At 38.5% G+C, this 14,680-nt stretch overlaps 1 protein-coding gene across 5 annotated transcripts in view; it reads left to right on the forward strand.

Annotated features, from left to right (window-relative positions):
* LOC136885915 (uncharacterized) overlaps positions 1 to 14,680 on the forward strand; it is a 446,154-nt gene that overhangs the window by 13,263 nt on the left and 418,211 nt on the right. The window contains exon 1 of one of the 5 annotated variants that reach the window (XM_067158610.2): positions 1,007 to 1,622. The exons of the other annotated variants lie outside the window; for them this stretch is intronic. Within the exon in view, the coding sequence (XP_067014711.2) occupies positions 1,039 to 1,622 (584 nt within the window). The 5' untranslated portion in view covers positions 1,007 to 1,038. Of the gene's footprint in view, positions 1 to 1,006; positions 1,623 to 14,680 lie in introns of those variants that run through there. 5 annotated transcript variants of the gene reach the window in all.

Here is a 14,680-nt window from a genome sequence, read left to right on the forward strand (position 1 = left end):
TGAATTCTATGGATGAAGCTGTACGCATAGCCTAAACGAGGTTTGGTGGTGGGGTCATGTGAGGCGAATGGAGGAGGATAGGCTACCTACGAGAATAATGGACTCTGTTATGGAGGGTAAGAGGAGTGGAGGGAGACCAATACGATGATGGTTAGACTCAGTTTATAACGATTTAAAGATAGATAAAAAAAATTAGAACTACACTGGGCCACAGAACTAGTTACAAATGGAGGATTGTGGCAGCGATTAGTAAATTCTCAAAGGCTTGCAGACTGAACACTGAAAGGCATAACATTCTATAATGCAGATGTACTGTATGTATGTTTTTATTCACCACGTGTCACGAGGAGTCAGAATTTTGTTCCAGAGGAGTTCTGTTACGTGTTGATATATGACACAAAGCTGGCGTATTTGTGTCTCCTCAAATACCACTGGACTGAGCCGGTGTCAAACTTATCACCTTGGGCTAACGTTTTTTGTGGTTTAAGTTTATTAGCTTTTTGTATTTCCCAACCTGTAGAATAATCATTTGTTGTACTTTGCAAGTTGCAGCAGGAGGACATTCAACCTGAACTGCAGAATCATTTAAGTACTGGTATTTGAACCATTTACAATCCAGCTATTTCACCATTTGAGCCACTTAGCCTGGCAACAAAAGATGCGTACACACCAAGATGTTTTCGTTTTGTTAATGAGCAATGCTCATGAACATTTTTGTATGTTAATAAACAAAGTACAGTGAAACCTCGGATTGCGAGTTACTTGGTCTACGAGTGTTTTGCAAGACGAGCAAATATTTTAAATAAATTGTAACTTGATAAGCGAGTGAGGTTTCGCAATACGAGCGTCACGTGTACGTACGTTTCCACCTCCCCTGTGCCTTTGTTTTCCCCTCCCCCTGCCACTCTCTTTCCTGGGAAAGTGTGTGTAATCATTTCCCGCGCTGGAATTCAGTTGGCGTGCCTCGCTCGCATAGTCAACACCGTACGAGTGTACATGTTTTGTTTCTGTCATCTGTGATATAACTGTTCTGCAACGATGGGCCCTGTGAACGAAAAGAAGGTTAAAAAGGAATTCGGTCGGAAGAAGGAGATGATTACATTGGAAGTTAAGAAGGAAATGATCGAAAAACACGAACGAGGTATGCGAGTGGCTGATATCGCGAAATCTTATAACAAGTCTACGTCAACGATTTGCACAATATTAAAGAAGAAAGAAGAAATAAAAGGGGTGGATGCAGCAAAAGGAGTCACAAGAGTATCAAAGCAACGGCCACATGTTCTGGAAGATGTAGAAAAGTTGCTTCTCGTTTGGATAAATGATAAGCAACTAGCAGGCGATACTGTGACCGGGAATTTAATCTGCGAGAAGGCAAGGACATTGTACGCCGACCTTTTAAGTAAATTACCATGTAGTTCACGTACGTCAACAGAAGTCGAAGAAAGCTTTAAGGCCAGTAGGGGATGGTTTAAGAACTTTAAGAGGAGAAGTGGCATCCATAGTGTTGTTAGGCACGGTGAGGTTTCCAGTTCTGATGCTAAGGCAGCTGAGGCATTCACTGCTGAGTTTCAGAAGCTCATGTCATCTCTCGTCTCCCTCACTCCCAATGATTCTATTGTAAGGTAAAGTGCAGTTTAATTGTTTTACGTTATATTTTGTTTTAGAAATGTTATGCGAATAAATGTTTTTGTGTTGTGGACGAATCATCCGAGTTTCAATAGTTTCTTATGGGAAAATTTGCTTTGATATACGCGCTTTGGATTACGAACATGTTACCGGAACGAATTATGCTCGCAATCCAAGGTTCCACTGTAGTGTGTTCATTAACTTTTCAAGCATGTTGATAAACAAAATTTCTTTAACCCTTGTGAATGAAACTTTTCATTTGCGTTCGTTAACATTTCGGTTCGCACATGTGCAAGGACGCAATTAGAGCACGCAGATTCGTAGCACGGAAAACGATAGTTTCTTATATCTTCTAAAAATTGACTATCCCATCACTAGCGAAAATTCTAATATACTGTACCTTTAATTCTGTATGATATTCTTTTAGCTGTGTTCTAATGTAGTTTCATTTCCAGCGCTCCTCGCTGAATAACCTAACCTCCCACAATCGCTTGTATATCATCGAAATAATACTATCGTAACTAGGTAGTTTAAATGAAGGTTTTCTTTATTTCATACCTTTACAAATTCTTTAATATTGTTGTATAACACTTCAGACACCTCAGACACAATGACTGAAATTGCTTGTTTTGATACTCTAAACAAATGAGTACGGTATATAAGTGAAATGTCACCAGTTGGTAGGAATCTTTCAAGTTATAGTTTCTCTATTTAAAAAAATAGCCTGTCATTAGTGGAGCCAGCTTTCCGATAATCTATATCATTACTTGCAATTTCAGACCCACTTACTGTCTACAAGAACTGAAAGTCATGTGGAGGCATTCTCAAGAGAATTTTGAAAGCCTGCTGCATCATGAATTAAAAGTTCTGATATAAGTGTTCTTTCCAAACTTAATTCTACTTGCCTTTCCAGTATTTTTCTTTTCCACATTTCACATCTGTGCTATTCTCTAATTGTACTCACTAAAGTAATGAAAGCTGCAGCTGTAAGTATTTTCTTCTTCCTGACCCTATCAATTGTAATCTCACAAACAGCTTTATTGATGTGGACTAAACATAATATATAGTGTAAGGGAAAGTTAGGTGTACTGCAAACATGAGATATGAGTGGTGGTGGTGAATGTTGTTTTAAGGGTACAATTGGGTAGCCATCCTTGAAAATGTGATGTGTGTGTAGGAAGTGTATTTGCTACAATATGGTAAGGTATAGCTGTCAACATCCTGTTATTGTCCAAGAGAACAAAAGTCAGTGTTAACCGTTTTGCTTTACTTCGCACTCTTGGCCGAGTGTTTATAAACTCATATGTACTTACTGCGCATGAGTGACTGTCAGGCAACCATGGTACTGGTGTCTGTATCTCTGACACACAACAGTGTTTGTAAGCATTGAATTACATATTGTGGACGTTGACCTTCGCACAGACAGCGTGGTACATGATGGTGGGAATGGTGTATCGGTACGGGAGATACATTTGATCTGCATCAGGGTACAATGAGAATATTACAACAAAAATATCTCCAGTTCAAAAATTGTTTAAACGACTACCACCTCATATTTTAAATTTTTATCATGTACGGTATTTTAAAGAAAAACTTTTTAACAAGCACTTCATATTGTGTGTCTAATGCTTTTAGTTTATTATATATATTTTACTGAGGATGATCCTGTGTTGGGTGGAAACCTGTCTATCTGAAATTTCATCTTAATTGGATGCAATATTAAGCATTGACTAGAAGGATGATTAACACAATTTTGTACAATTTGTAAGAAGTTACCTGTGATTAGTACCAACATGCAAAAAACACCTGGAGTCTACGTTACCTGTGATTAGTACGCTATACGAGGAACACCACGATTCTGCTTTACCATGGTTAGTACAATTATCAGGGTGCGATGATACGGATTTTGGACCCCTTTAGATAATAAGTGTCATCCCAGTAATTAAGGCCTAGTGAAATGGATCCACTGATTGTTTTTGTTTCACGATAATTTTTTTATCATTCATTTTAGATTATAGTCAGTGGATACTTTTTGAAGTTTAAATTTTCATTTCTGTACCATTAGGGGCCAATGACCTAGCTAGGCCCCATTAAACAACAAACATAATTATTAACATAGGCATTTGGTGCAAGAAACTGGAGTAAGTAGGAGTTCTGCTAATAAAGCAGTAAAATTTCTTAAATTAAAGCCATACAGGTTTCAGACGGTACAAGAGTTAAAGGAATATAACCCCAATAAGAGGTTAGATTTTTGTAATTGGACTTAAAAGAGAGTTAATTCTGGGGAAATTAATCCAAATGGTTTTTTTTACTGATGAAGGTTAGTTTCATCTGCATGGGCACATGTGTTCTCAGAATAATAGGTAGTATAGTCAGGAGAAACCAGATTTTGTACTCAAAACACCTTTGTACGGTGAAAAAATTGGCGTCTGGTGTGCACTTAATGGACACAGAATTATCGGGCCTATTTTTATGAGGGCACAATTAACAGTGAACGTAATGTGAATGCGATAGATCCTTGACCGATTTTTTTATGAACTGACTTATGGACAGCACTTGTCAGCCGTATGGAGCTTAAAGGTGAGCCATATAGGAAAGATCATAATATGAAAATAAAGTTGGAATTCAAGAGGAGAAATTGGGGCAAATATTCATTTATAGGACAATGAGTAAGGGTGTAGAATAATCAGGGGAAATGTTCCATAAATTTCCAAATTTCAACTAACTCAGTAATTATTTTGGAAACAGTTTCTGGTTAAATTATGTGGTTCCTTCCAGATCCATATTCTTCAGGTTTGGTGCTGATCATCTCATTTTTCTGATCTTGTTATTACAACAGATCACAGCTACCATCAAACTTTTGAAGTCTAGTAGGGTTGTGATACTGTAGTCTCATTGGGTCATTTTAAATAATTTAAAAAAATATATATATATACGTAATACTTGACAAGTGCTAGTAGTAGGCCTAATATTTTTCTTCTTTTTTTCTTCAGTGAAATGGAGGGAAACAGCAGTGGAACATATTCGGCTACAAACGGAAATATTCAACATGTTACAGAACATAAGAAAATGCAATCTATTATGAGAAATCGTGAGGCTTTATTACTTTTAAAGGTATTTTAATCCTAATACAGTTTTGATGTACTAACTTCCTGTATATTCCTGGTACCCAAGATCTGTTTTTAAGCTCTAATTTTCAGAAGGAAAAAAAGAGTTATACAGTACGTGAGTCATCTGAGTGCGGTACAATTTTCCCTTCCTCCTGTATAAGTATTCATTTATTGGATGTGATGAGTGATCTGAAGATGTCCACATGATAAAGTGAACCAATAAATTTTCTTGTTAGTGTATTTGACTTCAGTTTTATTTTATTAATAACAATAGTAATAATAATTATAATTTCCTGTGACCAACTGAATTTTTCTTTCACATTATGACTTGTTTAGCCTGTAGCATACAGGACAAGTTATTGAATGTGCCAGGATGAGTAGCGCAGAGGGTAGAGTGCTGACCTTCTGAGCTCAAGTTGGCAGGTTAAACCCAGGCTCAATCATATGATTTTTGAAGGTTCTCATATAGGCTCAGCCTCGTGTCGGTAGATTTACAGGCACGTAAAAGAACTCCTGCAGGACAAAATTCCAGCACGTTCGGTGTTTCAGGAAACCTTAAATGTACTTAGTGGGATGTAATGGTAACATTTTTATTTGTTTTAGATCCTGCTGAGTTGTAGCTAAAGTACCTTATACACTGAATCTTCGCTACCCATTTTGACTACCAGTAATATCTATCAATAAAAGATTTTGTCTGTACTTTGATCAGAATTTTTATAGATTGATATTTGTATGTCGATCACGTCGAGAATAAGAAGGTAATGCAACTTTTATTTTTCTGTCATGTATGTATGTTCCATTGTGGAGCCTCTGTGGCTCAGGCGCCAGCGTGCCGGCCTCTCACCGCTGGGTTCCGTGGTTCAAATCCCAGTCACTCCATGTGAGATTTGTGCTGGACAAAGCAGAGGCGGGACAGGTTTTTCTCTGGGTACTCCAGTTTTCCCTGTCATATTTTATTCCAACAACACACTCCAGTATCATTTCATTTCATCTGTCATTCATTAATCATTGCCCCATAGGAATGCGACAGGCTTTGGCAGCCGGTACAATTTCTATCCTTGCCGCTGGGTGGGGGCTTCATTCATTCCATTCTTTACCTGGTCGAATGACTAGAAACAAGCTGTGGATTTTCATTTTCTTGTATGTTGTGCATCACGAGAAAATGGCTGAACAAAATTAAACTGGGTGAAATCATAGTCTAGTTTAGAGGAAGGTCTAAATATTATCAACTGGATCATTAATGAGGACAAGTTATTTGAAAAGTGCAACATAACAAAAGCTTTAGGAATTCCAAGTTTCTGACCTTATAAACAGTGAAAGTAAATGGCTGACCGAGATCTTGGTGGCTTACAGAGATGTTAAATTATTAGACTCAAAAGAGATGATAAAAAAAAATTGCCTTAGTTTTAGTTTTTGCCTTCACTTGTCCTTCATATTTCTAACATGGAATTCCCTGTCTTTCAGTCAAATACTAATTTGTGAAACTCTGCATTATTCATAATTTTTAATATATCACGTGATTGTCTTTCTGTTGCCATTAATGCTTTCACGGCCCGTAGTGGCTAATTTCTTTATGGAGCATGTTGAGGAGGAGGCTATTGCTTCGGCGCCCGTCAAGCCTATGATATGGTGGAGGTATGTTGATGATGTATTTGTGATCTGGACAGAAGGTCCTGAGAAACTTCATATATTTCTAGACCACCTAAATCAGCAACATCCATCAATAAAATTCACTATGGAGATGGAGTCGAACGGATGCCTTCCTTTCTTGGATGTTCTAGTAAGAAAGAAACCGAACGGCTCCTTAGGACATACAGTCTATCGCAGTGGTGTGCGGTGGTTTTGAAAAGTGGGTATGCTGTCCAAAATAGGATGTACTAATTACCGATCGTAGGAAGTACAATTTAACGTACGTCATATAAAAGAGTGTAATCAAGCTGTAACCACATAGACTCAAGTGTAATCTCATGAAAATTGAAAGATTTCTAACCAGAGCGTACGGTATCATGTCAAATCATTGGCTTTTCAGGAAACTCTAAATAACTAGTGACATCACATCTGCAGATTTAAAAAATCGATATATATTTTAAAGCTGCAATTAACTTACTGAGATGTATGGGAATAGCTTATTTATTTCCAATGACAGTGCATAATCCATAAAAAAAAACGAAAAAAGCGTGTCGTTGCGTTTTTTGTCTGATAATTGTTATTTTATTCAGTTTCCTACATCAAAGTGTATAGATTAGTAGAAATCACATATATTTCATTAATTACATGTCACTATTATGTTAAAAATCTCCTTGATCTCTTATGTATGTATCAGAAAACTCTCTGACCTGTTACACTTTTCACCCTTCAGCCTGGAAGCCGACTTGAAGTACCTCTGACACTGATGCAACAGCATCATTCATATTACATTGTACAGATAGGCCTATCTCAAAATTGATAGTAACTTACTTGCTACGTTTTTGTCAGAAGTTCTTATACTGTCCACTGTATGCTCCACTACTAACAAAACTATGCATTAAGTTCCTCCGCAAGATTTTTTGTTGTTTTGAGTCTACTTGAAGGTGAAATCTAGTCATCTCTCTCGTTTTGTGAATGTTGTGATGACATTATCATAAAATGTATCTGTGCTTTTCAGTCGGTGAAGAACTTCCTTTTCTATGGACGGAACTGCCAAGTCTGAAATTCGCTCTTGATTCTGTGTTGACCTATGATAAGTCTTAATCGTTTTGAGAGCTGAAAACGATCTTTCAACTAACGCTGTTGTGCTTGCAACAGTTACTAAAAGTAAACCCAACTTGTACACTTCAGGCAGTGCTGTATTTAATTGTTTGCTTTTCAGGGAACACACTAACTGATGAGGGTGTTGACCATCAAATTCATCAAACTAATACAGCATGATAAATTCATTCTTCAACCAGATAAAATCAAACATGTCTTTATAGGACAGTTAAAGATTTTCAAAAGCAGAATGAGGAAAATTACCTTCATACTTCGGAGGATACAACAAGGATGTAAACTGTAATTGGTTTAATGTCCGAAATCATTTGTCTAATTGTACAATAATATTGTAAAAAATAGAGTGGTATAGGAATTTTCTTGGAATTATCGGATCTTCTTCCCGACATTGTCGTTTAGTTGGTGGAGAGTCTTCGACACCATGATAGACCAGAGTCTCGGCCCAAGTTACGTCGCACTTATTCTCGAGGTTTAGTATCTCTCTTTTGATATCCTGAACATTCTGGGAGCAATATAGGACGTCGAAATGCTTGGATTGAAGGACTTTGAAAAGGATGTAAGGTAAAAATATTGCTAAAAATCAGTTAAAAGGAAGTTTCAATGCTACTTAGAAATTTCATGAGACCTTGTGCTGCTTCTACTGTATACTGCCCCAGTTTGAGCTTTCATCTAAAACACTCCGAAGGAATTCAAGGAGTGAAGTGCTATGTCCTTTCACAATGTGAACAAGACGAGATGAAAAACTCCACCGTGTTGGAGTATGTTTAGGCATCCTCTTTGCTGTAAATTCTTTCAGTTCACGAGATCGTTTAGAGGACTTGTGGAAAAATGTTCCTAATCCCGTTAAGGTCTGAACAATATTTTACATTCCTTGATACAGGAAATTGATGGTGACAAAATCAGATTAAGCTTGGATAAATATGGCCTTCGGAAAGAGTTTGTGTACTTTGGTTCTTAATCCACTTGTGTGGCCGGCCATCACACCTGCTCCGTGGAACGTTTGTGCAACCAACCTGTAGTTTAAGTCAAACTCAGTAACAATGTTTTTCAGATGTTCAAGCAAACCACTGGCTGTTCGATCTGCGCTAACATCAGTGAAATAAATTTGCCTTTCGTGAACTAACCACTTTCAGAATCAATCTGTATCAGAGTGGTTGATAGTTGAGACAAATTCATAATGTCTGGAGTCTTGTCAAGAAGAAGGGCAACAAAAATAGCATGTTTTATTTCTGACTTCACTTTTTCCAAAACTACATCACTGACAGCCCTTATTAAATTATGTTCTATCCGGTTTGAAGTTCCGCGAAACACGGTTGATGCTTCTAGGTGTGTACTTAATGTTGCATTGTAAGTGGCGAGTTAAGTTCAATGCACCCAAATAAGCACTCCTGTTCAAAGAATCTTCACCCTCAGAATGTCCTCGCAATGGTAATTCGTGAGTAGCTAAAAACCACAGCATCAATCAATCGTTTGACCACCCCTCTGTTTCTCCGGGCAGTTTCATTATATTGTACAGTGCTTGCCGGCAATTGAGCATCAAGCTTAATATCATTTCTAGCTTTTACAAATGTTCTCAGCTGTAACAGTGCAGAAATGTGTGACTACGATCTCTCATGCTTTTGAATGGCACTGTGCAAGTTACTCAGGTTATCATAACCAGTGTGGGACCACACAGTTCCGTCTCTTGCAAAGAGTAAACATGGCCAGAAAAACAGTTTATTAAATTTTGAACTTCCAGCAATCCATTCTGTTTTACTATACTGTGAAGTTTGGAAACGACGAACGTACTCTTTTTTAAAAAAATTTTTACCGTTTTTTAGGTTGGACATATCTGGAGAAGGTTTTCCAGATTGAACAATTTCTAGTTTTCACGTAAGCTCCTAGAACAAAACTATTTTTCCAACAGTTGTTCAATCACACAAGCTGAGTCAGCCTCGTACATATTACGATACCGTAGTTGAAAGTAAGAAGAAATTATATTTCACTTAATACTTCTACATAAATACACATGTACGCACGCACGACACAGGCTAATTATAAGCACTGTCCATGTTTCATGTGATTATTATGAAAATAATTAGAATATACGCTCCTACAAAAACGTCACATGCTCCACTATAACACTGGTACCTACTAGTAGGCACATTTTTCTCACACTGTTATATTTAAGTAAAATCTAATGTTCAGTTCTAAAAGGCACTGGATATTCGTAATTTTAAGAAGTTCTTCGCTACGGTCAGTTGTCACTCGCAAGAGCTGTTTCTGCAATAAGCTAAATCACAGTAAATAAGACACTGCTGCACCATGAGCTCGAGCTGGGCAGCGTTCAGTTGTCGGCTTAAGGTGCATTTTCCAAGGTGCGACTGTAGCCGCCACGGCGGCCAGAGCCACAACGACTGGGGTCGCCATATACGTTGGCGACAGCAGTTGCAAGCGACGGGCACGTGGGGTGTTTTCTTAGACACGACTCCAGTCGCGCAGTCCAGTCCGTCAGAAATGGACGAGAGCACGGGCGATTTCGTTAGTGGCAGGGCTTTCCTTAACACTTGAATGGAATAATAAGAAGAAGAATTGTTAATGTAGTATCTCTGCCCGAAAAGAAGGAAAGTCAACACTATATTTGCATCGCACTATGAGGAAGGACGCTATAACAATTTAATTAACAGGCAGGCATCTTTTAAGTGATGAGACAAAGTTCAGGAAGTAGGCCTATTTCAGACTGAGTGTTAGTTTAGTTATATTCTCTAAGTTTTAAAAAGTGAAATTTTGAAAACGCCGTGCAATCGGTACAAGAAGCCTATCAGCCCAGCTGAGAAACTTGCACTCATTCTCAGGTATGGATATTGTAATCTTATTTTAACAGTGTTTAGCTCAGGTGAATAAGTGTTTTTACAGTAAGACATAACGATCAGTAAATCTGTGGTCGTAATAGACTTCAAAATTTTTTGCTAGTGGCTTTATGTCGCACCGACACAGATAGGTCTTATGGCGACGATAGCATAGGAAAGGCGTAGGAGTTAGAAGGAAGCGGCCGTGGTTTCATTAAGGTACAGCCCCAGCATTTGCCTGGTGTAAAAATGGAAAATCACGGAAAACCTTCTTCAGGACTGCCGATAGTGAGATTCGATCCCACTATCTCCCGGATGCAAGCTCACAGCTGCGCGCCCCTAACAGCACGGTCAACTGGCCCGGTAAACTTCAAGTTTAACAAACCTGCAACTTAATTGAGTGACACAACATTAATTGCAACAATATGTCAATTATTTACATGCCATTCCATCGGTGTAATCTAGGGAATGAGGGAATCAATAAAAACACATAAAAATGATAATGCAGAGTGGGACTGTTTACATCTGAGCACGGCTCGGCTTTTATCGGCCCTTGATTGACAAGAGGAGAATGCTTGCGGAGGTGGTGTTGAGCAATAGTCACTTCCGTCGCAGCGACTGCGGCTGCCAGCACCGCTCACTGCACCAGTGTGGCGGCTCAAGCCGCAATCGCAACAAGTCACAGACCAAATTCAAACTGCGCATGCGCGGAGATGGAGACTGCTCTCGCCGTGCGGCTATAATCGTACTTTGGAAAACGCACCTTTCCCAAGCTCGCATACTGGCGCGGTTACTACGCATGCGTCACCTTGAACTCAACGCTGGGTGAGCCAAGCGGTAGGTGTGTCGCGTACCCTCGCTACTGCAGAATTTACCTGCTACGTACTGCAGTAAACCATACTGCAGCAACTGAGTAATTACAAAAATATTGGCAACTGACAAGATAAAGTTAATTGTTGAACTTACAGTTGCATTAGTTTGTTTACTTTGTATCTCATATTCAATGGATAAGCCCGACTTAGCCTGCATACCCACAATGCACGCTACTGGTCTATCGTAAGCCTACCCACACAAATCGCTATCTTCATGCAGATTCTCACCACCACCCAGCACAAAAACAAGGCATCCTCACGACACTCGCCTAGAGGGCGAGACGAATTTGTGAGCTATCACATATCCAGATGGAGATGGACACGCTCAAAGTCACGTTTAAGGGTAATAGTTACAGCGATTTGCAGATTCATAGATCCCTACATCCCAGAGAAACGACCAAGCAAATCTCACAGAAGGAAGAAGTGAAGGGAACTGCCTACTTGCCTTACATTCACAACACCACAGATTGAATTGCCAAGGTCCTTCGCAAACAATATAAAAGCCGTGTTTGGCACTGCTGCTAAATTTGCTCACAGTCTGAGTAAAACCAAGGACAAATTGTCCCCACTTTTACATCCTGGGGTATACGAAATTCCCTGTACGTGTGGTAAAGTATACATCGGCCAAACATGCCGGTCCATTGGTACCCGTATCAAAGAACATGAACGTAATATTCGTCTCAACCAACCTGACAAATCGGCAATAGCTGAGCTCGCTCTATCGTCGGGTCATAATGTCATGTTCCAAGATGCTCAAGCTCTTACCCCACACTAGACACTGCAGGTCCAGGATTATACGGGAAGTTGTGGAAATACGTAGAAATTCTAACAATTTCAACAGGGACACCGGCTATCAATTAAGTAATACCTGGTTGCCAGCCATTAAGAATTTGCGTAGGTAGTTCCCTTCCCTGCCCCTTCACTATTATTTCGTCTCGGTGTTTTCCAAATTCGTACGTTCCTCGTCGCCAGATGTCTCATTCCAGGCTTATGTCTATGTCTTACACCTGTCATATGTTATGCAAACACGTTATGTGAGCCGCATAGTCTGATTGTGATGGTTTGGTCAGCCATGTCCTAGGTGCCATCTGGCGGTGAATGAGCATACCATTTCCACTTCTACTTCTATTATAACGTTCCAAATTCAAAAGTGTCATTGTTTAAGAAACCTTTCTTGTGGACAGTCGAGAATTCTTCTGAGGACGCAGAGCACAGTTTTCTGCAAAATGTTAAGAATTTCACCTTATTTTCTTGACACGGCACAAGCCCAAAAGCCTATACAATATTATGTCTTTCTGTTTGGTCTGTTGACAATTGTACATCATTTTCAGAGAGTATGGTTATTGGTTAGTAATCACATCAGCCTCAAGTACCTATAGCAATATATCACAACCAAAACCATTCTAATTACACTCAAAACATTCGACTTTAATATATAGAAGTCTAAATTGGCTATAAAATCATCACTGTTGTATTTAAAGAAAAAGTAATTTGTGTTCTATAATTTACTTTAAACAGACAAGTTACACGCAAAAGAGCCCCACTGCAGCACAAACAATTTACGTTCACCTTTATGGGCATGCAGTAATAAGTAATGAGACAATGAAAATAATAAAAAGTAGTGTTGAGTCTAATAATATTCACACCTCTGTAATTTAATTCATTAAGTTTGACTCTTTTTTTGTAATAAAAGTTTGTGATCTTTGCAGGATAATATAGCAGTCCATTATGATACAGCACAATCCCATCATTTATTGGCTTTAGGATATCAGTACACATTCAGATTTGTAAACAACTTTTAAGTAACTCAAAACAGAATTACTACATTCAGCTATCTTCTTAACATAATACATTGTTTTGAATATCATCTTTACAATTTAATGACTCAGAGAACATGGTGTACTCTATTCAAGGGGAAATGCTGATGGAGACTGTTCCAGCGCCTGACACTCAAGAGCCATCATTGGCTAAGTTCATGCATGGTCGTCATGGCCCGATATTTAGCCACATCCTCCCTCTGCTTGAGCGTTTCAAAACTAAGGATTAACACTTTCCTCGAGTTGAGTATATTGTGAACAGAATTACAGGCTCAGTGATATAATTGAACGCTTACAATGCTATTGCGTGCCCAGTTTATAACCGGTTCTAATGCTACTTGTTATTTCTAACATATTAAGAGAAAATAAGTGGCTAATATTATGAAAGGCATACCTAGTTACAAATATTTATATTATATCATTATGACGGAGGTCCATAATATTGTAACTGGAGCGAGCTGATAAAACATTATTTATTTAATTTTAACTTTTCTTTGCTAGGATGAGACGTCTCCCTCTTACAACTGTATATGGACTGGCCATTTATATACCCATATAATGGAAAATTATTTATCATAAAAGTAGACTGACCAAATTCGTTCTACATCTCCAGAAGCGCCGGAAATAGGATTGTTGAAACTCATTTCATTGTTCCTGTCGAACGATCTTTACCTCAGTTTCAGCACTTACAGTTTAGTTCCTAATATCACTTGACATTTTGCACATATTCTGCAAATAACTTATTGTTCACACACAAAATGTTAACTAATAAAGTAAACAAAGAAATTTCAATTTATATTATCTCAAACATGAGAAACATATAATTGTGGAACAAACTGGGGAAGATACAACTACATATATTTATTATGTAGCTGTGGTACGTAGTTGAGCAGTGTAAAAAAAATTGCCCAGACTACTTCTTGCTCATCTACAGTAGGTCTTGACAAGGATAAGGCTGAGTATCCAGTAATCGGGAGATAGTGGGTTCGAATCCCACTGTCGGCAGCCCTGAAGATGGTTTTCCGTGGTTTCACATTTTCACGCCAGGCGAATGCTGGGGTTGTACCTTAATTAAGGCCACGGCCGTTTCCTTTCCACTCCTAGACCTCTCCTATCCCATTGTCGCCACAAGACTTATCTGTGTCGGCGCGGCGTAAAACAAATAGCAAAAAAAAAAAAAAGGATAAGGCTGCTCTTTGATAAGATCTTTTTTTATAGTGGTGAATAGTCTTCTTTGCGGTTCAAAATTTATTCTTTTAGAAGAAGATGGCATGTGTGTAGATGATGTGTTGTGTGTTGTTATTGACTTCCAGGCCTGTATGGTAGGTATTATAGGCTGAAGGTGTTTCTCAGCAATTTCAGAATCTTCAGTATCCTCAACTTCTGCAAGAATTTGTTCGAACATTTCTCTAAGTTTTCTGTTTCTTTGTTGTACATCGTTATCCGAATTTTTCTTCAGGGGATTTTGTATCTCATTTATGAGTCTTTCTTCCTCCTGAATAACAAGGTGATTTTCTGTGCTGGAATTGTCTGTATATTTTTCTTCAGCAGATTGCATTGTTATCAGATGGGTATGCTTACACATATTGAATTTGATAGCTGACTCATGACAGCTACATATATAGGCATGAATGCAGACTTCACATTTACTGCATGTTAAATTACACTTGCAGTCTCTTTCA

Source organism: Anabrus simplex, chromosome 1 (assembly GCF_040414725.1).
Source record: "Anabrus simplex isolate iqAnaSimp1 chromosome 1, ASM4041472v1, whole genome shotgun sequence".
Classification (NCBI taxonomy): domain Eukaryota; kingdom Metazoa; phylum Arthropoda; class Insecta; order Orthoptera; family Tettigoniidae; genus Anabrus; species Anabrus simplex.